This window comes from Rattus rattus, chromosome 11, assembly GCF_011064425.1.
Source record: "Rattus rattus isolate New Zealand chromosome 11, Rrattus_CSIRO_v1, whole genome shotgun sequence".
Taxonomy (NCBI): domain Eukaryota; kingdom Metazoa; phylum Chordata; class Mammalia; order Rodentia; family Muridae; genus Rattus; species Rattus rattus.
The window spans coordinates 93,201,438-93,229,318 of record NC_046164.1 but is presented as its reverse complement, the minus strand read 5'-3'; the positions used below and the strand labels follow the sequence as shown (position 1 = coordinate 93,229,318).

General features: G+C 42.9%; 1 protein-coding gene across 1 annotated transcript; it reads right to left on the bottom strand.

Annotated features, from left to right (window-relative positions):
* Positions 1-665: 665 nt before the first annotated feature.
* Positions 666-26,810, bottom strand: Rel (REL proto-oncogene, NF-kB subunit). The gene is made up of 10 exons (XM_032917019.1): positions 26,489-26,810; positions 19,425-19,567; positions 15,080-15,228; positions 11,334-11,425; positions 7,349-7,489; positions 4,872-4,976; positions 4,555-4,767; positions 2,756-2,824; positions 2,558-2,644; positions 666-1,719 (listed from the first exon to the last, which is right to left on the bottom strand). Exons 1-10 carry the CDS (start codon positions 26,496-26,498, stop codon positions 941-943), a joined length of 1,788 nt encoding a protein of 595 aa, XP_032772910.1. The 5' UTR covers positions 26,499-26,810; the 3' UTR covers positions 666-940.
* Between the last annotated feature and the right edge of the window lie 1,071 nt (positions 26,811-27,881).

The window sequence follows — 27,881 nt, the reverse complement described above, 5'->3', positions numbered from 1 at the left end:
GAGGCACGCAGAGGAAATGGCCTTCTGCGTTTAATAATGGATGAGAAAGATGTGGGAGGGAGAAGCATAGAGGTGAGACCAAGGCTTTTGCCTCAGGAACTGGAAGCATGGCATAGAAATGTGCAGAGTGGTAAAGGTTGAAGAAGAAACGAGTCCTGAGAAAAGTTCAACACTCTGTATGGATATATTGAGCTGAAATAAGTTTGTTACTTTGTCTCTCCTACGCAGGGCTGAACACGGGGCCTTGCACACGTTAAGCAAGCTCCAGCACTGAGTCACGCGCTTGGTCTTTTCTCTTCTTTGGGACAAGGTTTCCATAAGCCACTCTAGCTGGTATTGAGCTTGCCGTGTGTTCAGGCAGGCTGTGAACCTACAATCTCACATACAGAGATCACAGACATGAGCCCAGGATGCCTGGCAGATTCTTTATAGATAAGTAGACAGGCTTTAAGAAATCAAAGGGAGTGAGAGCATCTAAAAAGAAAAGGTTCAAGAAAACTTTTTCTTGAAAATACAGATATCAAGCTAATTTCACATGTAACTTTAAAGGGTCTAAATAATATAAAATAGAACAAAAACCTTCCATACCTTGAAAACTTACTTTAACACACACACACACACCCTCTAAAATACCAAGAAACCTCAGAAAACCCCTTAGGGGTCACTTTGGCCTATGGGCCTCAACAACAATGAGTTTATTTCCCAATGGCATAGCCATTACATGTTTTACTTTAAATCTGCTTGAAAGCAAATATCCTTTCATTTAACTAATACATTATAAAGACACATAGCTGGTCTTGGGGAAATACAGAAAAACAATTCGCATCAAGCACATGTACTTCAGGCATATCTTTTTCAAAGTAAGAAACAGTGGCGGCTTTAAAGTTCTGACATCTGAACTTCCTCTTAATAGTCTGTATACCTATTTAAGTCCTACAACTTATATTTTGAAAAAACTATACGCGAAGGAGTCACCCAACTGCTCACTCTGCAGAGTGTCGATACCTGAGTACTGACTGCTCTGGGCGAAGTTAGGGTGATGTGCGTCGTTTGCTAATCCGGGTTCATTCGTCAGACCATTATCTATACAGCTGAAGTGGGGTCTATCGAATGCATCCGACTGTGAAACAAAAACGGAACTGGAACTGGTGCCTGCTGCTGACATACTGGCAGTAGACATCTGATGCAGTTGTCTCGGGTCTCTTGGGTCTAACCTGGAGTTACAGGAGGGGTTTTCAAGATTGACACTCACAAGTCTCGGGTGATCAGTGTCCCCCATACCATCAGTGCTGGCTGTCATCACACTCACAGGCCGGTTCGTCAGCATGTTGACGTCGGAAATACTGTATAAGTCGGTCGGTGACATGGACGGCGTCTCCATCCTAGCCAGGTTATCAGTACTAAAAAGGCAAGCATTAGAGGCACTTAAGTCGTTCATGCCAGCCCCGTCTAGGAACGGAAGGACACCTTGTGAGTTAGAGGAAAGCTGTCCGGCCGGGAAGCTGCTCAGGGTGTTAGTACTGCCTGGGTGTGAGGTGGGGTGCGTCACCGGTGACCAGCTTGCAGGCTGATGGACCATGGAGGGCATGGCTGGCGGGTGATGTGGCAATGCATTTGAGATGGACCCGGATGAAGAATAGTAGGGTTCAGCTTGCCCTGGAACTCCTGAAGACCTGGGCGTTTCCGGTAAAACTGTACCATGAGAAAACAAGTTGGATTCTGTAGAAGAAAAAATATATTTTACAGAGCAAGATGAACAAATTGATGTAAAGTATTATTTCTGAATTGAAATTATAAAAACATACTAAAACATTCCTAGGGAAGTGACGCATTCCAAACAAATTAAAGCACACGAGTTATTACCTGAGTTCAAGACTAAACTCTGTAGCATGCAGATGGTCACAGAAATACATGCAAATGATTTCAGAGTTATTTTGGCATATGTAATTTTCTTCCAGTTAAACATGAGAATCAGGTGTCCCGAAAGCCCAAATCATCTTATAATTTATAGCCTCTGCTTTCGGGGAGGATGGAGAACATGACCCTGAGGTCTTACAGAATTCTCCATCACGAAAAACTGAGGAAAAATGCCTCCATTTATTTATAACTGCACAAGTACTATGAAGACCAGGATAAAGAACCCATTTAAGGATTTGTTAGGGGATTACAGAATACCCTCTCTAAAAGGCAGATCGTTTTAAGGTTTGTGTGGGGAACAACCTCTCTGGGAACTGTCCAGCTCTGCGGCTGTAGCAGAAGAGAGAGGGGACTCTTGGTCTGGCCTGGGGCTGGGCACGGCAAGTGGTCAGTCAGCATGCCACAGGTCCCTACCCTAGCACCATTTTAAAATGGCCGTGAGAGACAGTACACAACCAAGGGCGCTCAGCCATGTTCAACAGTTCAACAGTTATAAACAGGTGCCTATCCCCGAAATATAACAGTTCCAACACAGCCTTCAGGGGCCCAGTCTCAACAGTGAGAATGTGGGGAAGAAAGAGATTTAAAAAGAAGTTATTCCTAAAAAACGCACAAACAGCATTTTACAGGGACAGAATACCTTTTTTGATGAATCTTGTTTCTCCAATTGACTCCAGAGGGACAGTTCTTGTTTTCTCAGGGAAGTGACTTGGTATGATACGTTTTTCTATTATTAAATGTATTATGAAAAAATAGTTTATCATTTTAAAAATTTAAAGACAGAATAAAGCAAGTAAAAGACATTTACTTAAATATAACTCAATCAAAATGTTCTTACCACAATCTTGCAGCAGTTTCTGAAAAATGAGAGTCGTCTTTTGCTTCTTTGATTTATTGCCATAGGCATCTGATTGGAAAAGAAAGGGGAAAGCAGTGAACCATGGGATTCTGGTTCCCCCACCGTAACATGTGCTCTATCAGTGGCATACGGAAGTCTTAAATACACGTGAGTGATACAGGCTTCTAAGTACGTTATTGTACAATACATCCACATCAGTTACAAAGGACACTTCACTTTTAATTTTAAAAAGCTTAAAAATAGTCATTTTTCAACCTAAAAACACCTATAAGTCAATATGAACTAACACAATCGACCACAATAGATACAGCTTTATGATTAACAAATTTCCCACCTATAAAAGGGTTCAAAAAGTACAAAAAAAATTCCTAAAATACATACATAGAAAATATGATCTAATAGTTCAAGAACTCTACAATTATTCAAACTCTCCTAAGAAATGCAAAGACTATGAGGAAAAAACCAAACCAAGACAAAAACATACAACTGAAAACTTCCAAGGAAAAAATACAGATTCTGAATATATAAAACTATACTGAAATATTTATTTTACAATATTGCGAACATGATAGCTTAAGACAACGATCTATTCTTCAGGAGAGACCGGGACTCGGTCAGCTCAGCACTTGCCAGTGCACATAAAAACCTGAGCCCAATTCCTAGCACCACATTTAAAAAGGCAGCAGGGAGTGCACAGGGCACACTGCCGTACTCCCCACGATCAGCTAAGAGTCATCCTCATCCATAGCTCCATAGGGAGTTCAAAGACAGCATGGGCCACATGAGTCTGTTTCAGTCCACCACACGCACACACACACACACACACACACACACACACACACACACACACACACACACACCACACCTCTCCCCCACACCACACACACACATCACACATAGCCCAAACACACACACACACACACACACCCCACACACAAACACACACACCCCACCCACCACACCCACACACACACACACCACACACACACACACACACACCCCACACACACCACACACACACACACACCACACCACCACACACAAACACACAAACACACACAACACACACACCCACACCACACACACACACACCCACACAAAACTCCCCACAACCACACACACCACCCAACTCCCCCCACACACAAACACACACACACACACACACACACCCAAACACACACACCCCACACACCCACCCAAACCCACACCCCACACACACACACACACACACACACCCTGCCCAAAACACACACACACACACACACACACACACACACACACACACACACACACACCACACACACCCACACACACACACACACACACACACACACACACACAAACACACAAACACACACACACCACACACCACACACACACCATACACACACACACACCACACACCAACAACACACATACACACACACACCACACACACACACACACACACACACACCACACACACACACACACACACAACACACACACACACACACACCAAACACACACCCACACACACACACACACACACACACACACACACCACACACACACACACACACACACCCACACACAAAAACACACACACACACACCACACACACACACCCCACACACAAACACACACAAGCACCTATCTCATATACACATATAGATGTGTATACGAGACACCACACACCACACACACACACACACACACACACACACACACACACACACACACACACACACACACACACACACACACATGTATACACATCACCCCCAGCTCTCGTCTACCTTTTTCATCTGGCAGGTATCTGAAGTCCATAGACTCGCTGACTTCCTGGTCGGAAGGCCTCCGCAGCTGCATTTTCACTGTCACAGGCTCCACTATGGCTCTGCAGTATGGAGGCGTCCTGAAAACAATGGCGACTTGGCGGTGCACATCAGCTTGTGAAAAAATACCTTTGGCTTCCCAGTCATTCAACACGAAACGAACTTCTATATCATCTAGTGAATAAGAGGCCAAAGAATAATAACAATGGGGGAACAGTAAAATACATATACTAATCAAACATATATTACTAATTCAATTAAACAAAACTGATAAATACCTTTCTGAACTTTGTCACAGAGCAGAAATATTTCGTCTCCTCCCCTGACACTGCCACAGTTCTTGTTCACACGACAGATCCTTAATTCTGCAGTATTTGGGGCACCTAAATGCAGAGGATTAAAAACAGTGGGTCTCAGCCCTGTCTTGTAACGCTAGTGATGAAACACCATGACCAAAGGCAGCTTGGGGAGGAACGGGCTAATTCACTCATGGTTCCATGTAATAGTTCATCATCAAAAGCAGTGAGGGTGGATTGCAGAGATGGCTCAGCGGTTAAGAGCACTGGCTGCTCTTCCAGAGGTCCTGAGTTCAGATCCCAGCAACCACATGGTGGCTCACAACCATCTCTAATGGGATCTGATGCCCTCTTCTGGTGTGTCTGAAGGCAGCTACAGTGTACTCATATAAATATAATAATAAATAAATCCTTAAAAAGGAAACAAACCAAATATATTCTTAAATATCATCTTAATGAGTTCTTAAAATTAATACATAGCCATATAAAAACATGCTGCTGAACAAGATGGCACAGGCCTTTCATACCAGCACATGGGAGGCAGAGGCAGAAGTAGAGGCAGGTGGATTTCTGTGAGTTCAAGGGCAGCCTAATTTACAGTGTGAGTTTAGGACAACCAGGACTGATACACAGAGAAACCCTTTCTTGAAAAAAAGAAAAAGAAAAGCAACAGAAGGAAGGAAGAAAGGAAGGAGGAGGGAAGGAGGAAGGAAGAAGGAAGGAAGGAAGAAGGAAGGAAGGGAGGGAGGGAGGAGGAAGGAGGGAAGGAAGGGAGGGAGGAGGAAGGAAGGAGGAGGGAGGAAAGGAGGAAGGGAGGAAGGAGAAAGGAGGGAAGAAGGAAGGAGAAACGAAGGAAAGAGGAAGGAAGGAAAGAGGAAGGAAGGAAGGAAGGAAAGAGGAAGGAAGGAAGGGAGGAAGGAAGGGAGGGAGGAGGAAGGGAGGGAGGAGGAAGGAAGGGAGGGAGGAGGAAGGAAGGAAGGAAAGAGGAAGGAAGGAAGGAAGGAAAGAGGAAGGAAGGAAGGGAGGAAGAAAAATGGAAGGAATGAGGGAAGGAAGGAATGGGGAGGAGGAGGGAGGGAGGGAGGAAGGAAGGAAGGAAGGAAGGAAAGAAGGAAGGGAGAAGGAGGGAAGGGAGGGAGGAAGGAAGGGAGGGAGGAAGGGAGGGAGGAAGGAAGGGAGGGAGGGAGAGGAAGGAAGGAGGAAGGAAGGAAGGAGGAAGGAAGGGAGGGAGGAGGAAGGAAGGAAGGGAGGAGGAGGAAGGAAGGGAGGGAGGAGGAAGAAAGGAAGGAAAGAGGAAGGAAGGAAGGAAAGAGGAAGGAAGGGAGGAAGGAAGGGAGGAAGAAGGAAGGGAGGGAGGAGAAGGGAGGGAGGGAGGAGGAAGGAAGGAAGGAAAGAGGGAAGAAGGAAGGAAGGAAAGAGGAGGAAGGAAGGAAAGAGGAAGGAAGGAAGGAAGGAAGGAAGGAAGGAAGGAAGGAAGGAAGGAAGGAAGGAAGAAAGGAGGAAGGAAGGAAGGAAGAAGGAAGGGAGGGAGGAGGAAGGAAGGAAGGAAGGAAGGAAGGAAGGAAGGAAAGAGGAAGGAAGGAAGGATGGATGAAAGAAAATATGTAGCTACTGGAAACCTAAGTGGGGCTTGGGGTATAGCTGTGTACGATGACCTGGTTCAATTGCTGGCAGTGTTTAAAAGGAAAAAAGAAAAGAAAAAGAAAAATGTGATTGAAAAAGGTTCAAGATACATTGTGAGAGAAAAATTGGGGAGTCATGTAACACAGTATCGTCTTGAACTCCTATTTTTAAACACAGCCAAGGAAAACTTAACTCCTGATCTGCCTGCCTCGACTTCCCAAGTGCTATGATTATAGGCATGCACTACCACTAAGGATTGAAAAAAGGTTTTTTAAAAGATCACTGATCCTTTTGTTTTAAGTTGCCAAACACAGTGGGTGAATGAGAGTGCTGAGAAAGATGGTGGTGTCTGTGTTTGTTCAAAGGGACTGCAATGTGTGTTTGAGGACAGTGGCCATTTTGGAGGAGACTAACAGTCATTTGCTATTCTTCCTATATATGTGTATACACTTGAGGAATTTTTTTCTGTAATGGACACTGCTTTATTTATTTGTTTGTTTGTTTTGAGACAGGATCTCTTTATGTAATCCTGGAAATCACAGTGTAGACCAGGATGGCCTTGAACCCACAGAGATCTGTGTCCAAGTACTGGGATTAAAGACATGCACCACCACTGGCTTCTTTTTGTTTCTTGAGATGAGGTCTCAACGTACATCCCATAATGCCTTCAAACTTTACCTCTGCCTCAGACTTCTGGTTGCTAGAATTATATGTGCGAACCACTAATCCCACCTAATGTACTCCTTTTCAAGTTATGAAAATCCTTTAGGCCTTTCAGCAGTCAAGGAAACAAGACAAGCTAAGAGTACAGACATAAGAAAAATCAAAGCACTCACGGTTGTCGTAAATCGGGTTGGAAACAATGGGAGGCAGCGCGGTTGTGAAGTTACCATGTTCATCAGGAAGGAAAACTTGGAAGCACAGCCTCACCACGTTGAGGTCACAGTCTTCAATGTCCAGCAGCTGCTGTTCAGGGACTGAATGGTACAATCTCAGGCTTAGAGCGGAGAACACAAAACACTAATACTTACATAAAACCAAAATCCTGCTCTTTCTCTCTCCCCAACATCCAATAGCCTCAGTCTGCACCTCTGTCTGCAGAGAACTAGGATGGTGTACCGTCTCAAGATTAGCTTTCATTACTGCTCATTGTGCACTCACTATTTAACCGCCTATGGTAAATTGTAGCCATGCCCAGGGAGAGACCACACCAGAGACCAGACTTAAGGTCAGAACCATAAACTGACCACCATAAAGCAAAAATCTTAAATGTGGACACAATTCATAGGTGGTGGCAAATAGGCACTCTTCATTTAACACAGTACTTCGCCCAGTCTGTAATTACCTTCTAATCCAGCAGAAACTATAATCGTCCGTGTTCTTATAGGTGAGACACGGATTTTAAGGAGATGGCGTTATTTGTCCCAAATTTTACAGCTAAATTTGACCCAGAGGGGCCATATTAACTGTGCCCTGGCATTTTAGAGATGCAATGAGAAAAAGATACCGGTGATCTAACTGTATGTGTAAATCAAGTCAGCTTAAAAACGAACTGCACATCGGGGCACTTTTACGGTCCTGAAAAAATATAAAACCTTGCCACAGAATATCGCAGGTGAATAGCCTCTTTGCACTGATAATTGAAAAGAAGCCCATTTCTAAAACAAAATATTGCTGCCTTTTGAAATACTCTAGGCCTCTAGCAATACATTATTACTAATATATGTCATATTTTAAAAACATGAGATTCATTAAATTACATGAAAAATTTACTTGGAAGGGACGTGGCTATCAAAATTAAAAGATTAAATTTGAAAAATAACTAGCTAAATTCCCCAGTCTCACAGGTGATGAGTAATTTAAAAAAAACGTATCTCACACAATGTCAGTCAGTCTCAGGAGTTATCCTAACACTGAGACTTCTTCCAGTGTCAGAGTTCTTAGGCCTAACATTTGGGTCTATGAAAACATACCCGTACAACTAGAAAGGTCAAAATGGGGCTTAGAGAGATAATTCAGTCGATAAAGTAATTTCCAAACCCACGCGATAAAGCCAGGTGCAGTAGTAAGGCTCCTGGGTAATAATTCCAGGTTGGGAAGGCAGAAGCAGGACTATTGGTCAAGCTCTAGGCTAGTGAGAAACACAGACAGGCAGACAGGCAGACAGACAGACAGACAGACAGACAGACAAAATCAATGAATGGCTAGGTGCTCCTGAGTTTATAAATAAATTTATGTTAATAGAGACAAACTGTGTATAGTCATAGAATGGACTAACACCCAGCAGTAAAGAACAAACTGTGGCTATTCATTCCAACAATACGCACTGCAAAAACAGTAAGACCAAATGGACCCAGGCAGGGAAACATATAGACTAGAAAAGAATATACTTCCAACTCTATAAAACCCTAGAAAAGCTAGGTGTGCTGGCAGAAAGGAATGGAGCTGTTGACTGGGGCAGGACATGAAGGAGAGAGCTGACTAAGAAAGATCAAAGCCATTTTGTGGGTGGGGAAATGTTTCTTTGCCTTGAGGTTACATGAGAGGCTGTATCTGGGTGGAGGTATTTGCCAATGAGAGTTTAAAGAATTAAAAATATATATATATATGTATATGTATATATATATATAGTATATAAATATAAATATAAATATAGTTAGCCACACAATGATTCTATCAAAGGCAAGAAATTCTATTTTCACAAAGGATCATCATTTGGGGAATTTTGTTTTGCTCTTTCTCATTATGTAGAGAGACCGTTTCACTGCATCAGTATCATTCCCGTCTCTGTACAACACGGTTAAAAACCACTGACGACCAGGGACCACAGGTGAGCCCTGGACTCAGTACAGGGTGAAAGCTCGACTGAGAACTGCCCGGTCTGTGCACAGGCATGTACAGATAAGCCATGTGGAGGGCAGAGATCAGGACTAAGCGTCTCATCTGCCTTCCACTGTATTTTTGAGACAGGGTCAATCGCTGAACGTTGATAGCCCCAGAAATCCACCGGGAGCCACCTCCCTTGTGTTGGGAATGCCTAGCTCTTTCCAAATGGGTGCTGGGATTGAACTCAGGTCTCACGCTTATGTCACAGGCTCTGTACTTACTTAGTCATACTCCCTACCCTGAGCTAATTTTCTACAAAGCCTGAGCCTCATCTTGGAATAGAAGAAATATCCCCTCTCTCTCAATCAGTGCAGCACCAGACCTGGACTTAAGGTTTTTGTCTTACATGGCTGTCACCTTCAAGTACTGAGTCTATCCTAGCAGGCAAACTCTTAGGAACTCAGAATGGCTGAGTGTAGCAACTCTGTATTTTCACTAAACACTGAAGACAGGAGTTTTCATACAGACTGATTATCCACAGCTACGCAGACAGTTTGAAGACGCCATCTTAAGTAGCTTGAATCACACATGTGCTCTATCATGCCTAGGCAAACAAAACTAGTCAATAGCGACGGAGGGCTTTAGAACGGAGATTTTAAATCAGTCATCTACTCAACGAAATAGAACGCTAAAAAGGTACCAGATGCCATAGCCAAGCGTGTCATAAAGAGCACGTTCTTAGGGCCAAGGAAGCAGCCCCCTTGGCAGAGCGCCTCTTCAGCACACACAAAACCCCGAGTTCAATGTGCAAGGATGCAAAAACCAAGTGTCACAATGTACGGATGTACGTGAATGATCCCAGTACCGGGAGGTAGAGCAGGAGGACCAGAAAATTCAAGGTCATTCTTGGCTACATAGTGAGTTTGAGACCAGCGCAGAACACATGAGAGCGTGTCTCAAAAGCAGAAACAAACAAACAAACAAACAAACAAACACACAAAACAACAACGACAAAAATCAAATGCTTAAACTGGGAATGGGTGTATGCCTGTAACCCCAGCAGGAGGGAGACTTGAACACGGAGAAAATCCCAGGTGGGGCATCTGAAGTTAGTCTTTGTTAAGATCTTGTCCCCAAAACAAGAAAATTAAAAAAAAAAAAAAATGCTTACTTAGTAAATGCTATTCATGATAAAATGTACAGAACAGTAGGACCTATCTTACCAATACAAAAACATACTTCAAAAATAAGAGCACTCGTTGCTCTTACAGAGGACCTAGGTTTGTTCCAAGTCACATCCTGGAGATGTGACTCACAACTGGGACTCAAGTTCTAGGGGGATCGGATGCCCTCTTCTGCCCTCCAGCTACGTAGGTGGTACACGTACTACATACGCACGAGCAAAACACTCATTAAAAAATGAAAAGAAGTCTAAAGAATATTTTGCGTGGCCAGGAATGGAGCTCATGCCTGTTATGACAACGTGGGAGCCGAAGTTCAAGGGCCCAAGGCCAGCCTCAGCAAGACAGCAATTCAAGTTAGCTGGGCTGTAGGAGATCGCTGTGAAACAACGGTGGTGGTAAGGGAGGCCAATACTTTATAACACAGTGTCCCTTCAACACTCAGAAGGCAGGGTGAATCCTGACAGCTGGCAGACAGGCATAAAGGAGCAGCATACCGAAAGAGAATCAAAAAAAAAAACCACTTAGAGGAGGTTTCATTTGGGGGTTTCTGTTTGAGTTAGGCACGGTGGCATCTACCGTCCCAGCTCCTGGGGGCTGATGAGGGTGGACCGCTAGGAGTTCATGGCCAGTCTGGGGTGTACACAGTGAGTGACAGGGCAGCCAGAGCTCCACAGAAAGACCTTATGTCAAAATAAACAGCAAGGGAGGGCACGAGGCACCCTTAAATATAAGCCAACAAGTGGAACTGTCATATACATACAAATCACAGTCCATGATATACGAACAGTAGAGATGATTACAAAACACTTACCATTGAAAGGATTGATTCCGGCGCTAATTCTTAAAATGATGGCTTCTTTCACTTCTTTTTTCTTTACACACCGAATACCCAAATTTTGAAAACTAAAAGCAAAAAACAAAACTTTCACAATCACATCATAGTCAAATAAAACCGTGACAGAAATCAAACGTACTCCACACTGAGAAGTCATCTTCCTACACACACCAGCCACGGGGTCACGGATCCTGTTTTTAACTGTGAAAATAAAGAGACACGAGAAACACACGTAGGCCTGTCTGAGAGAACTGTTAATGCAAAAATTGAGCACGTGGGGAAATGCTTTACCCCAGCACTAGGGAGGTGGGGGCACGGGATTACCTTGGCTACCTCTCAAGTTTGAGGCTAGCCTGGATTATGGGAAAACCTGTCTCGAAAGACCAAAATGAAAAAGTATATAGTGTCCTATATAATAACTTTCAAATATACTATTTTATAATTACATTTTGCCAATATGCCTAGTCAAATATACCAAACAAACTAAAACTACCAAGAAGCAAAATTTCACTTTCCAACCAAATTCATGATCAATTTACTAAAATTGGTGTATCAAGAGGTATAAAGACAGCCAGACCCTGAAATATGCAGGTATGTTTTGCTGAACTTATAGCAGTGTTAACCTTTGTATTTTTTTTTTTAATTGTATAGGAGCAACTAGTGCATTAAAAAAAAAATCTATATACATTACCAAACTTAAGAGTCAAGTGACTGGAGCTGAGCATTGGTACCTGTGGCTTCATGAACATTCCAGAGGTTTGCTAGCACCACTCGGGCAAGAGGCAGTCTGCCAGAGCTGAGCGCCCGTGGCCCCATCGACACACAGTTGTCCACCTTGACGACGGGACCAGACTAGCCTTCTTATATCTGATCTCCCTGATCCTTTATGCAGCCTACCTAGCTCGGCACTGAAAAGTGTGTCATGTAGACACGGCTGGCAGCTGTACACGGTCTGGCTGTGGGCCCCAGCCTGGCCTCCATGTTTTCATAGACTACAGAGTTCACTCTATGCCATGTTATATGATTACAACAGAGGAAGTGAAGTATTTTTATTAGAGAGGGTTGATACAATATTTAGCAACAATTTCAAAGGGTCATTTATGGAAAACTCAATAGCTACAAATATTACTCATTTGCATATGTGTGATACAAATCATGAAGGGGACTCCCCTGCCACCACCCAGTCATACTTGTTCCCACATGGAAAAACCATGACATCATTTGAGATGGGTGGGTGTGAATAAGGAAGCAAAACTCAACGATAAGAACATCATGACTTCTTCAAATTTCGTTTGGCACTTGCAGCCAGAGGCGGCCTGGCTCGCCTTACTCCATGTTCACACTGCTCTACACTCACGCTCCATGCTTGGCACTCACACCTGTGACTTCATCAGCATCGAAAATAACTTTACCACTTCCTTCCTCCTCCTCCTCAGTAACAAAAAAAAAAAAAAAAAAAAAAAAAAAGCTACGAATTCTAAATCCTTTCCTGAAATCCTACAACAAAATAATTCTTCACCCTAGCATGCACTACTTCACTACTTGGCTTTCTCTCTTCTGGACGATCGTATCTGGTAGGTATAGAATATGAAAGGCAGTGGGGACTTTTAAGGTCCTGAGAGCGAGGGTTAGCTTAGTCGTGCAGTGCTTGTCTAGCACTCGTCACCACCTGGAATCAGCTGGTACTGGAAGAAAGAGGAGAGAAGGGAAAGAGGCGAAAGCCCTTGACTTAAGGAAACCAAGAATCACGGGACATCTGATCGTTCACTCAGTGTCCGCCTTCATAGTCATTCAACACGCTTAGAGTCCCGCTGTGCACTGAAACTCTCGAAAAGGAACGGAGAGAAGTTTTTCTCCTTTATGGAGCTAAATGTGGGATGGGGGTGGGGGTTGGCAAACTCTAAATCATGGACCATATTCAGCATACTGCTCATTTTGCACATAAAAGTTTGTACAGAACACAAGCATGTTCATTCACTCACATCTTTTGTCCCTGCTTTCCTGCCACTGAGTAGGACATTGAGTGCAAAGAGCCTACAAGGCCTATGATACTACTAGTCTTTAATGGGGAGGGAATACCCATGAGACAAGGGGGGAAGAGGGAGGGTTAGGGGATGTTGGCCTGGAAACCAGGAAAGAGAATAACAATTGAAATGTAAATAAGAAATACCCAAGTTAATAAAGATGAAAAAAAAAAAAAAAAAACGAAAAAAAAAAAAAAAACCCTGCTAGCTCGAGTCTTGTGAACTACTAAAAACAAAAAAAAAAAAAAAAAAAAAAAAGTAAGACCTGAACTAGAAAGACGAAAGAAATAGATAATAAAAAGTCTCCTTTGAAAGAAAACTGTGAGTAGAGAAAACTGAAGAACGGTCTCATGCCCACGATATAAGACTAGGGGTACTAAGCAGGACAGCGGAGGCGCACTCCTTTAGACCCAGCGCTTGGGAGGCAGAGGCAGGTAGATCTGAGTTCAAGACCAGCTTGGTCTACAGAGTGAGTTCCAGGATACCTAGGGCTACAGCCAGGAAACTACAGGCTACAATTAGGTTTGTCTTCACAAAAATCAAGAAAGAGTGTTTCAAGACGCAAATGACTGACTAAAACACTGCTGGAAGGTCAAGACACGCAGGCAGCAATCTCTCTTGTCAAATGTGCATCCCTAGGGCTTGTTGTGTTATTAGTAAGAGGGACTTTTTTCGGAGACAGTGTCTTGCTCAGGGATAGTCACACATTTTTTTATAGATCATGCAGAATGAAGAGATCAATCACAACGTATGTTTTCTTTACTTTCAATCATAATAAAGAAGTACGCCTGGCCAGATATGGTAATGCATGCTTACTTATAATCCCAGGGCTCTGGGGGCTGGGGAAGAAACTAAAAGTCGGACGCCAGGCTGAGCTACGCAGTGAGATTCTGTCTCAAAACAGCCAAAACGTAAAAAATAGGAAGTGGCAGGCAGGTAGCAGTTGGCGGATTTCTAGCCTAACGTGCACAGAGTCTCACGTTCAATCTGCATAAACTGGAGGTAGGGTCTTATGGCTATGATCTCATAGCTGTAATCTCAGTACTTGAAACTCTACAGGAAACTCTGGCCTAAGAAAAAAAATAAAAGCCAGGTGGAGGTGGCACATGTCTTTAGTCCCAGCACTAGGGAGGCAGGGGCATGTGGATCTTTGAGCGTGAGGCCAACCTGGTCTACAGAGCGAGTTCCAAGACAGTGAGGGCTACACTGAGAAACTGTTTTGAGAAAAAAAAAACACAAAAAAGAAAAACAAAATAATAACATAAAAAAATCCTCCTGCTGAGCCAGATAGGGGTGTTTCCTGTAATGTCAGGACTTGGGAGTTGGAGGCAGGACTATAAGTACAGCCATTCTTCATAATAGGTTTGAGTCTAGCCTAGGCTACATCAGGAAGAGTGTCTACTAACTATCATGTGTGGTATCTATTAATAAAGAGTGAATGCAAATGTTAAAAACAAAAGTTTTAACATCAGGTTGGTGAGACAGCTCAGTGGGTAAAGGATATCTGCAACCTGGGTTTCGTCCTCAGGGTCCACGTGGCAGAGAAAAGAACCAATTCCACATGTGTCCTCCCCCCCCCGGATAAAAATAAAATGTAAAGATACATTTTATAGTAAATTAAATACAAAACTAATTTATTTGGCTAAAAAAATTATCTGTTGGTCCTACTGCTGAGGATTTCCGTCACTGTCTACTTACAACAGAGGTCTGCGTTCCGGTCCAAATTCTGCTTCATAGTACCCATCTCTGCAATCTTTTCCAACTAAATCGTGAGGGTGGGGCTTATAGGGGTCATTCTTTGTCACTAATGTAATTCTTACTTTTCCTTTTCCATAGTAGTTCATAATCTGAAAAGAGAAATTAAATAGACAACCTGTAAATATATCTTGTGGAAGGCTGAAGCAAGATCAGCACAAGTTCAAGGCCAGCCTGGGCTACCTACAATAATGCCCCAGCCTAGGCTACATATAATAATGCCCCAGCCAGTTCTACATATAATAATGCCCTGTATTAAAAGCAAGCGAATAAAAAGAACGGATCCATTAATTTAAGTTCAATTTATATAATGTGGTCAGCAAGTAATAAAGTTCAAACATTCAGCAACCTGAGATTAAAGTTTTCAGAGAGTATTATCAGCAGGGAAAACACATCTTTTGATTCCTAAAATGATTCTTTCTGCCCTAATTTCATCCACTTTTATCATCTGACTGTTTTCCTTTTAAACCAGGTAAGCGGGCTTGAGCACTGTGGTGAATGCTTTTAATCCCAGGATTTGGGAGGCAGAGGCAGGCAGATCTCTGTGAGTCCAAGGCCAGCCTGGTCTACAGAGTGAGCTACAGGACAGCCAGGGCTACACAAAGAGACCCTGCCTCAAAAATCCAAAATAAATGATTCTCACATTTACCAGACTTTGATGGGCAAAGCTTGCTTCTTAATTTAAAACTGTCTGTTGCTATGCACTGCAATGCACTGGCCCTGGCTGCTTCAGGAGAGGGGTGATCCTCATGGACACCAAATGATGCTATGTAACCTTGACCCCCAACTTATCCCTGATTGGTCAATAAAGATGCCTATAGCCCACGGCTGGGCAGAAGGCAGATAGGTGGAGTTTTGGTTCCTGGGCTTGGGCACTGGGGCAGGAGACAATGAAGGAAGGAGGGGAAGGTGGAGAGAGGAGAAGATGCCATGGGGTAGGTGAGTTATGAAAACATGGCCACGAGGGCTGGCCAACTGGTAAGAGTGGCTCAGGCAGAACATGGAAAATTGTAACTCAGGGTTATTGATAGGAAGCAGACACTAATATCGTAGAGGGCAGACGTCTGCCCAGCTCTAGTGCTTTAAAGGCTTATCATAAATAGATGGTTTTAGGTTTTTAATCTGGGAACTGAACGATCCAAGGCAGAGCAAAAACCTGATTATATATTTACTACAGCAAAGATCTATTAGGCAGGAAAGAGACAAACCTTACATATAGTTTTGATGCACAAAGTACTAAGGGCTAGTGAGATGGTAGACAGGTAAAGGCACCTGCCACCACCAACTTCAACCTCTGGATCCCACAGTAGTGCAAAGAGAGAACGATCCTGCAAGTTATCCTCTGACCTATACATGTGTGTATATACACAGAGAGAGAGAGGGGGGGGAAGAGGGAGAGAGAGAGAGAGAGAGAAGAAGAAGGAGGAGGAGGAGGAGAAGAAAGAAGGAGAAGGAGGAGGAGAAGGAGAAGGAGAAGGAGAAGGAGAAGGAGAAGAAGAAGAAGAAGAAGAAGAAGAAGAAGAAGAAGAAGAAGAAGAAGAAGAAGAAGAAGAAGAAGAAGAAGAAGAAGAAGAAGAAGAAGAAGAAGAAGAAAAGAAGAAGAAGAAGAAGAAGAAGAAGAAGAAGAAGAAGAAGAAGAAGAAGAAGAGAAAAGAAGAGAAATAAAAGTGTCAAAAAAAAAAGCCAGTGTTCTCTAAGACTACATTGCCCATGAAAAAGAAGAAGAAGAAGAAGAAGAAGAAGAAGAAGAAGAAGAAGAAGAAGAAGAGAGAAATAAAAGTGTCAAAAAAAAAAAAAAGCCAGCGTTCTCTAAGACTACATTGCCCAAAAAAAAGAAGAAGAAGAAGAAGAAGAAGAAGAAGAAGAAGAAGAAGAAAGAAGAAAGAGAGAAATAAAAGTGTCAAAAAAAAAAAAAAAAAAAAGCCAGCGTTCTCTAAGACTACATTGCCCATGAAAATCCTGTGGCAAAGGAAGGTGAAAATAGAAGTAGGTTTTGAATTTCACCCCTGGCCGTACCCACACCACAGGTGAGGGGAAAGCTGGGATCTTGGTGGAGGATGAGACCACAAACGGAGCAAGAGCCGGACCTGCCTCTTCCGAGACACCTCCTTCCCAAAGTATCTGAAACATCCCCTCAAAACATGTCTGAAAACCGTCTCCAGAGCTGGAGTGTCTGTCGTACGCTGCGGACAGCAGCAGATGTGCTGTGCGCTGCCTGCACTACGTCCAGATCCACCAGGATACACTGCAGTAGGGCAGTAGGATGAAGACTCTGCTCTGGAATGCTTTAATTTAGGAACAGAAAATTTCTTAAGAGGAGCCAAAAATGACTCACAGGGTTGGAAGAATAGAACTCTAAATTAACTTTTCACAGTATCTCTTTCATGTGAACACCTAAAAAGAATTCAGATAATACAAATCAATATTGTTGCAAAAAATGTGATTTGGAAACACGAGGTTATGGGTCTGGAGTGACAGCTCAGCAGCTAAGAGCACTGACCGTCCACAGGACCAGAGCATATTTCAAAAAACTAGGAGGGTTTGAGTGTTTCCACAAGGAATGATAAACGTTTGAGGAGCTAAGTGTGTTTAACCTGACTGAAGCATTACATGATGCATACATGTATCATATATTACATGGCATCCCATTAATATATATAATTTAAGCATATATATATCAGTTAAAATATAAAAACAGAAATTTGGAAATCAATATACAACTTGGCAATTGACTTATTTTTTAATTTTATAATTCTTCTTAGGTTCACTAAAATTAAACTGTAAATAATAACCTAGTCACAAAACAGTGATTTCAGATCTATGGATGGAATATTAAGAACCATATCTCAAAATCCATTCTGAGACAGTGTCTTCCTTTTATCCATACGAGTCGAGTCTCTAGACCAGGTCATCTGCCCACCACGGCCTCCCAAGTACATGAGATTTTGGTGGGTGACACTGCCCCTGATGTGCTAGTAACTTCGTTTCCATTTGTTTGCAGTGACAAGGTCTGGCTTGAATAGTCCAAACTGGCCTGGAGTTTCCTATGTAGCCAGGCAGTTCTCAATTCAATACCTACCTGGCTTTGCCTCCCAAATGCTTGTCACGTGCTACCATAGCAACTCATCGTTAAAGTTTTTAATTGGAACTCAAATGATAAAACTAACTAGGCATGACTGCCCACGTCTACAATTCCAGTATGAAGGTGCAGAGGCAGGAGGCGAGATCACTACAAGATTGGGGCTAACAATTTTGTTTCAAAACACTAAACATGGATAAATAAATTATGAAAACGAAAAGGCAAGTGTATATGATGTATAAACATAAAATATAAACATACCTTATAAATACAGTACATTTGCTAAATTTATTTCCAACCCAAAAACTGTTTTCGCAGGCTAGGGATATATATCTTAGCGGCAGAACACTTGTTTGGCATTCCTAAGATGCTAGGTTCAATCCCTAACACTGTCTGTCAAAGAAAGAGAGACACCAGCAGCTCGAGCCTGCACTCCTGTAAGGAGATGAGAATCAGAAACAGAAGAACCCTGGAAGCTGGTGGACCAGGTGTCTAAAGTGGAAAAACAGCAAAGACACACTGTCTGGAAAGCGAAGAATGAGACAGCAACCCACCCAACTGTCCTGACACCCACGGGGCACTGAGGTACCTGAGTGTCTGCATTCACACACACAAGACGAGCATACGCTCACACACCACACACACGCAGAGAGAGTGATACTTTAGACGATGCTAATAACGCTAGAGTTTCAGCGATCATTATAAAGGCATGATTAAAATATCAAAAGATGATCCAAATCTACCTTTAACATATACACTAACTGCACTCGCTAATATACGTAAAGAATGCCTTTTCCTGGTCAAGTGCTTTGTGTTAACAGAAGGGATCGGCTCCTAAGCTGTCAGTGTGTGATAAGCCCTGCGAATCACTGCGGTTACATTAATACACGAACTATACAGCGGGAAAGAGTCGACAGTTTTAAGAGATCCCTATACATCTAGCTAATGAAGAACAAGCACAAAAAAGAAAGGAGGCCCAGAGCATGGGCTTGGGAAAGACGGTTAAGAGATTGAGCCTTCAGTCAGGCGGTGGTAATGCACACCTTTAGCTCAGTACTCGGGAGGGAGGCAGAGGCAGGGAGATCTCTGGCCAGCCTGGTGTATGGAGTGAGTTCCAGGACAGCCAGGACCACACAGAGAAACCCTGTCTAGAAGACAGTAAGACGGAATGAAGCACTAAAGGTGAGATCCTGAAGAAAGGCCCATTACCTGGATAGACGGGTAAGTCCGGTTGTTGTCTGTGCTGCGCTCCCCTGGGATGCTGCCGGCTGAGCGCCCTTCACACTTGTACCTAAACCGCATGCCCCTCTGCCTTGGCTGTTCAATGATTTCCACATAGGGATTATATCCGCCTGAAAGTATTAAAAAGAGCGGGGCGGATGAGATTAGAATGGTAATACGATGGACTTTAACAGCTTGGTTTTCAAAAAAAACATACACCGAAACGAAGATCTTTTTCCTTCCCCACATTAAATGACAAGGTTAAAAAAATGTAATCATCAAAGGTTAAATGAGGAAGACACCATTTTCTTGTACAGACTGAGTTTCTACGTAGTAGTGACGCATAACTGATTAGTGCTCTGCTGCCTAACGTCTGTACCTAACGAGTGCATGAAGTTCTCAGGTAACAACTTTTAGAGTCACCTGCCCCCTGAGGCCAATCAGAAGATTTCTCTCCCAACATTTCCCAAGAAGGGCGAAAAACACAGTATTCAGAGATACACTATAGTCCAAAACCAAGTAAAATGTACCTAACTGCTTTGTTTTACACTACCACTGCGTGAAAGGACACTCCCTGAAAATTAAAATGTACTTATGTCCTTGCATGGGCAAGTCTGCAATACCAAAGGATCTGTACACAATATCCCAAAACAGTACACTGACTTTAGGCTCAACTACAGTTTCAAATTAGTTCTATCTAAATCTCCTCCAGAATGTAACATACAGTGTGGAGTTAATAAAGTCATTTGCGTTCCATAACAAATGTAATTCATATGTTGAACACATGCACTCTTAGGATAAAACACTATTAATAGAACTATCAAAGTGAGTGTGTTGAGTGAAATAGGCTAATCGAAAACAAGCACACACTATACCACCCATTTACATGAAACTCCAGATATGCAAGCCAATCTATAATGAAAGAAAGCTGATCACTATTTATCTAAACTTGGAAGAAGAGAAAGTTTGTTTTAATTGTATTGTGTTAAGATATGCATGTGTACACACATGTATATGTACACACATACATATTATATTCTAAGTGTGGAGGGCCTGGCCTTTAATCTTTGCAATCTCAAAGACAGAGGTAGGCTGATCTCTGTGAGTTCAAGACCAGCCCTGTCTATATAGTAAGTCTCAGGCCAGTCAGGAGTGCATAATGAGATCTTGTATCAAAAAACTAAAAGACAAAAAAAGTTTATATATAATTATTACATTACAATGAATTAAGTATATGTCAATAACTTTTAAAATATATGCATCTCCACCCTGTTTTTAATTAGCCACGTCATGGAAATAGAAGTTCAATAAAGACAACTATGATTTTAAGTTAGGGCGGGTAACCATGTGATTTTATTTTAGGAGTATAAATTGCCCAAGCCATACATCCATTTCACTAAGGCTTATCCTGTTAGAATACAAACAAGCTTCAGAAATGGTAAAACAATGACTTTTTTTTAAATATAGTATGAGATGAGGTCTATTCCAAACCAGACCCTTTTCTTTCCTTCTAGAATTTACTATGTAGATATTGCAGTGATCCTCCCGCTTCTGCCTCCTGAGTTCTATTATCAGGACAAAATAAGATGCAGCAAGAGTCCAGCAAAACCGTGTTAATAAACCTTATTATTAATATTCTCTGTAAAAGATGTGTGTTAAATTCTCCCCAATGTCACGCAGACATGAGGCGGTCAGTAAATGGGACGACTGTACTTCAGATGCTCTCCAGAAGGCAATGACATCACCACCATCACAACTGCTGCTCTGAAGGACTTTGTACCCAACAGCAAGCAGTGATGGGCGCGGGCCACCATTGTGTTAGCGTAGGAAAGGGCGAAACTACCAAAGTTCTGCAGAAAATTATAATAAGAACAAAAGAGGATCTAACAGCTTGAGAGAGGGAAAATGTAACAAGAGTGGAAGGCCATTTTAGAAAAGGGGAAGTAACTGTCCATCCCATCAACCACCAATGGAAGTGGAGCGATTCCACTCTTAGAAAGAGAACCCAGAGTCCAAGTGCATTCAGTGATAGGCGTTTCGTTGTACATGTGAAAAGAAATCAGTGCTTTAATCAGGGAAATCACAAGCTCAAGTTAGCTTTCCAGAGTAAGAATTCTGAGGTAGTAGATAGATTACAAAAGAAAAAAAAATGATCAGTTCAAACATTACTTACATACACATGCACACATTTTTCTCCTATAAATACATACATACATGCATACATATATTCATGCATACATACATACATAAGAGGTTAACAACAATAAAATAGAACAGTTATAACAAACTACTAAAACAAGCTATTTAAAACTTTATGAAATTTTCCTTTTAATATTTTTGAACTACGGTTGATTACAAATAAATGAACTGAAGAAAATCAAACATTCATTAAGTGGAGAGTATTGTCACATGAGCAAAAATGTGGGCATGTCTGAAATATGGCTGGTATAAGAATAAAAGTGTTTCAGAAAACGAAGCTGACATAGTTTGCTTTCTAAACATCAAAGGGAAATTAATCACTGGTGGCAAGGGGCACAGCTCAGTCAGAAATGTGCTTGGCTTTCAATACAAGATCCCGAGTTCAAGCCTCAGCATCCATAAAAACATCCAGGCATGGTAGCATAGCCTACCCCTGTAGGTCCAGTGCTGGAGGGGAGACAGGGGGAACCTTGGAGTTCAGTGTGTGTGTGTGTGTGTGTGTGTGTGTGTGTGTGTGTGTGTCTGTGTCTGTGTCTGAGAGAGAGACAGACAGACAGACAGACAGAGATCTGAGTTACTCAATAATGTATTACTGCTACCTTTAACTTTACTCATTTCGATTTAGACCTCTTGCATTCGAATCTATCACTCATTTGCTTATTCAAAGGACAGGAAGCAGGCCAAAGGATCTGGGTTCAATCTTAGTACCAACCAGAAACAAAACAAAACAGAAGAACTCAAATAAACAACAAATACCAAAAAAAGAAAGAGAAAACTATTTTAAACCAACCAAATCCATACTAAGTACTGAAATATAAGGCAAATGAATATTTTACAACTTGTGTATCACTGTATGTATAAAATTACCTCTTAGTTTTAAATATCTCCTAGCCTATGCATTCTTGTAGGACTTACTTAAAAGAACGCACCTTTCTTTTCAAGTACGTTAAATTCAACATGATTTTTTTTTCCAGTGGCATCTTAAAGAACTTATGTGGTTGAACTAAAAGGTCAAATAAATCCCAGCCCATTACTTAAGAGATATTCTGATGGGAAATTGATATGTAATGACATCATTGCTGGTAGCTGGTTACCTTTTTTGAAGGAGAAGTATAAAAAACATTGTAGGGTCATTCAAAGCAAGTTACACATTTCTTTAAACCAGAGTGTATTTATTTATTTTTCTTTTTTTTCGGACCTGGGGACCGAACCCAGGGCCTTGCGCTTGCTAGGCAAGCGCTCTACCACTGAGCTACATCCCCAACCCCTCAGAGTGTATTTATAAAATTATAAAATACAAAGAACTTAAGAGTAAGTACTTTTTTAAAAATAACTTAAAGTAGTAAGAATTACCTAAATATTGTCATGTAATATCATTCATTTATATTTATTTTTCTTGTAGAAATCCTTCATTGAGCCAAGCAGTGGTTGGGCACATCTTTAGTCCCAGCCCTGGGTTGGCAGAGGCAGGTGGATCTCTGATTTTTGAGGCCAGCCTGGACTACAGAGAGTTCCAGGAGAGCCAGGGCTACACAGAGAAACCCTGTCTCAAAAAGCGAAAAAAAAAAAAAAGCAAAAATATAACAACAACAAAAATGAACTCTCCATTGATAACAAGCCTCATGCAAAAACACATTTCAGAATTTATAGTCCATATTTTCCAGTTGGAAGTAACTTTTCTATCCTGTAGACCAACAATCATGGTACTTTTGTATAACACAATTATTCCAAAAAAGATTAGTTTAGGGAAAATTAACTATTGTGTTCTTGATTTCTTTCTTTCTTTTTTTTTTTTTAAAGACGGTGTCTTATCTCTCTAGGGCTAACCTCTAACTTGTTTTGTAGCCTAGGCTGGTCTTGAACTTGTAAGCCTCTGGCCCCCCACTTCCCTAGTGTTGAAATTACAGGCTCCACTATCACAGACTTGGTCCAGTGCTGTGTCAGATCAGGACTTCTTAAGGCTGGGCAGCTACTCTACGAACTGAGCTACATCCTTCTCCTTTTGAGACGGGATCTCATCATCAACACGATCACGAGTAGAACACAGACGGGAGAAAACTGGAACGAAATGCAATTGAGTCCTTTAGGTAGTACTTAAGAGATCACATATATCCCGCTTTCTTAATCGTGATCGTGCCCCATCATTTTCTCCATTTATTCTCTTTACCTCACTAATTATTACAACACCTTTAGCTCTTTCCCATGTGCTTCTGAAATATCTGTATTTGTGAGCCGTCTTACTTAAAAAAAAAAAAAAAAAAGGAAGTCATTTGTTTCAGCCAGCCACTCCCAGCCCCCGGCTCCATTATTAAAGGGTAAGCTGTCCCACAGCTACATTCACTTATGGGGGGGGGGGTTACTGCAATTCACACACAAAAAGTTAGTGAGTAGTAAGGTCTACAAAGATAATTTCTTCCTGTACTTCCTGTTATGTGACACAGCAGAATCATATTCAAGGAAAAGTGTGACTAAATACAAACTTTCTAAATTTTAAAGTGCATCTCACCGAAGACGGTGGCAATCATTAGCAACCCGTAGTACGCGCCTCACAAGGTAAGGGGCTACCTCCCTCCATTTTGTTCTTTTTAGGAAATAATGAGTAGTTTTAAACATGGACACAAAGTGACTTAAATAGAATAGAACTGGTGGATAATGACTTCCTAAATATGCAGACTTTGATCGGGAACACTTTTCTCCGCTTCGCCTACTATAATTAATCTCATCAAAAGGCCAGAATCAAAGCACAGTATTGTTTAAAAGGCAATGAAAGTCAGCTTAAGGGCTAGCTAGGAGGTCTTAATTTGCTAACTTACCTGAACAATAATTAGAATCATCATATAAAACCCTGTCTACCCAGGACATTTATAGAATTCTGCTCATGAGAGTATGATCTATGACACTTTGCCTTTATAAGGCACCACCTATTAAATTACACACACCTATTTACATATGACATCCGGAGAGGAATGAACGAATGGACGTAAATACCTGGCGATCAACAGAAACATTCTCAAGGTTTCAGGACTATATCGCAAACAAGAGTCTAAATTACATAATGATAAAATAAGCAGTTTGATGCTTTTAATGACTGTTTTCAAATGGAATGGGAACTTTAAGTGTATTTCATAAGTTTTCTCTATATGGTCTTTATAACTGATACGGCTTCTAGGCTCCTTTAAACTATATTTTCACCTAGAAACTTCAAATAACCGAACTACAATTTAAATTATAGTCTAAATTACAATTTAAAATAGTCTCATTTAGTGCAACCCTTGACAAAAGATCAAAAAGCAAGAAGACAAATGACACTACAAGTTTCAGATTTGTTTCTATGTTTGTTGGGTTTTTTTTTTTTTCTTTTTTTTCTTTTTCTGACAGTACTGAGAACTGAACCCAGGGCTTCGCAGAAGCTGGGCAAGTCCAACCCAACTTCTAAATCTTTAAAACTTGCTATTTCTTTTAAAAGTTCCCCCTTTTAACTTTTGGAATCATTTCTATAACAGCACATAATATGTGTCCTTAGGCAAACTGCATTTGTATTAATTTTTAAAATCATAGCTGTCTTACAGTCCTTTAATAAATGTTGAAAAATTTCAAGCATTACAGTCGTGCACTCTATTAATAAAATCCTGTTAAGTAGACAAGGGCAGAGCTGTTTTAACAAAGCTTGCCACTCTATACATTTCATACAAAAATCTCTTCCGGATTACCAATGAATTAAACATTTAAAGCCTTTCCGTGCTTCTTTATCTGAACACGAGTTAAATTTACGAATTTACTAGAGTATCTGAAAGTCTGGGTTCATTTAAATGGGTAAAGAGAAAGTTGAAATATTTTAAACTACACTTGTTTTCTCATGAAAACCACAGACAAACTGAAATCAAGTGTCATGTGAAACACCCCAGTTTCCTTTACGGCCTACAGCAGGAGTTATGGCATTGCTCTGCTCAACTCTTAAAGCGTTCACTAAGCTTTCTACTTCCTCTTCTCCGCCAGACGTCGGCTGCCTTCTACTGTGGGTCATTGGGAAGATAAGGGTCAGAGTCCTGCTACAGACTTGAAGGTGTCATTTTAGTTCCCACGATGGAAAGCACCCCACCACCACCTCAGCTGCTTGAAGTACCTGCTTTACAAATTGCAGGGCTGTCATCCTAGACGCCCCTGTCCTGTAAACTGTTTCTTATAAATGTGTCCTCCTCAAAGCAGGCGATCCAATACTTACTAGTGGCATATAAACACTGACATCAAATGATGACATTTTCATCCCTACCAGTACGTAATGAAAAAAATCCTCTCGCCCTCTTGCTGAATGTGGGCGCAGGTTTGGGGTTCGGGGTTGAGTGGTTTGAGGTCTCTACACCTAGACAAGCATCTCCTTTAGCTCCTGGGAGCGGAGGTAATGCTTTCGCTTGGAACGAATTAAAACGCCACTGAGGACTTTTACAGCCACACCACATTCTGTACCAAGAGCCATCAGTAACTAGCAAGATTGGACTTAAAAAAGAAAGCTCGTCTGAGGTCCGGAGGTTCCTCTTTTTAGTTTAAAAATGTAAAACCGGGTCTCCATACCCACTGAGTCTTTAAACCCGAGCATTCTCTGCTCGCCTTTACCGAGATGACGCCCTGTGATCCTAAAAGCACGCGGCTGGGAATTAGGAAGGTTCTGGCTATTACCAGGAGATCAGATTACACTGCGCCGCTTTGATTTCACACGCAAACCCTGGAGCAGGTAACTTTTTAAACGGCTGACAATTTGCCAGATGAAAAGACTTGAAAGGCAGACCGTCCCAACCCCAAACCGAGCCCCCGACAGCTCCTTCCCTTGACCCGCAGGTGCTCGCCCCGGTACTCACTCGAGGCCATGGCTCCGCTTCGCGCGCCGCTCGCCGCAGCTTCCAGCGTCGGGCCAGAGGCTGCAAGCCAGCCAGCCAGTCAGTGAGTGAGTGAGTCAGCCAGCCAGCTAGCCCGTCAGTCAGCCAACTAGCCAGCCAGCCAGGGAGGAGGCCGAGCAGCCTCCGCAGCCGCGACCCCGGTCCTCCGACCACCCCCGGGCCTCCTCTTCTTTCCCGGCCCCTCTGGGTTTGCGGCTCACACCTTCCCACCCCCGAATCTTCGCGCTCCGGTCACTAGTGTCCTGGAGTCGCCCTGCCAGGATGCCGCCGCAGGGGCAGGGGGCGGAGCGGACGGCCGGGCGGAACGGGGGTGGGGGGGGATTTCCCGCTGCCTACGTCACCCGCGCCACCGCCTACCCGGGGGCGAGGGCGGAGCCTCGCGGCGGGCGCGCTTCCCCGCTCGGGCTGGTGCGCTCCGCTCCCTGCAGAGCCACGGCGGCCTGCGCGCTCGCGCGGGGAGCTCCCGGGGGCGCGCGGCGACGGCTCCGCGCGTGAGAAGCCGCCGGCCTCTGAGAAATCCCCCTCCTCCGGAGATCCTTAAAGCCGAGGGGCGTGTCCGTGACGTTACGCTGGCCAAGCGGCCGGAGGCGGGCCGGGCGGTGCAGCCGGCTCGCTCCTTGGCCGCCAGAGGCCCGCCCGGGGTTTTCGACCGGTGGTTCCCCCTATTCCCTATTTCGCACATGCAAATCTCCGCCCCCGTTCCGGAGGGCGTGGCTCTGGAGGGGAAGTGCGGAAGCGCGGGCGCCCGCGTTCGGCTGTAAGGCACAGATTTGCATACGGGGACCCCCGCAGCCTTATTTTCCCTCTATATCTACATTACGTCTTTACCTAGCAGAGGTTTTCAGCTGCGCTGCGAGGCCGGTGCCCCATTCTGTATAAATGAACACGACGTCCAGAGATTGACCGAGATACCCACAGCCTGTGGCCTGGACCGAACTTTTAATGCTTTGACAGGTCTGGCGGAATCTTATTCGCCTTCCCTTGCTAATAGGCACCTGTTCTCTTGGTCTATTAGCATTTCATTGCATACACGAGTATTGGAGTTGATTGGGGTTTGGAGGAGCAGAGGAGCTTTGTCAGTACTTTAGAGTTCTAGAAAGGAAACGCACGATTTAAGTTTAAGATTATCCAGTCCAGTTTAGCGCACTCCCAGCACGCGGGAGGCTGAGGCAGGTGGACTGTCTCGACAACAAAAATAACTCAAGGTTGTCTGGCTCCGCCTCTTGCGTTCTCTAGTCACTTACTAAAATAAGTAATGGACGGGAAATAGACTTGTATGGCCAACAAGGTGGCTTAGGGAGAAACCACTTGCCACCAAGCCTGACAGTCTGAGTTTGATCCAGGGAAGGACAGA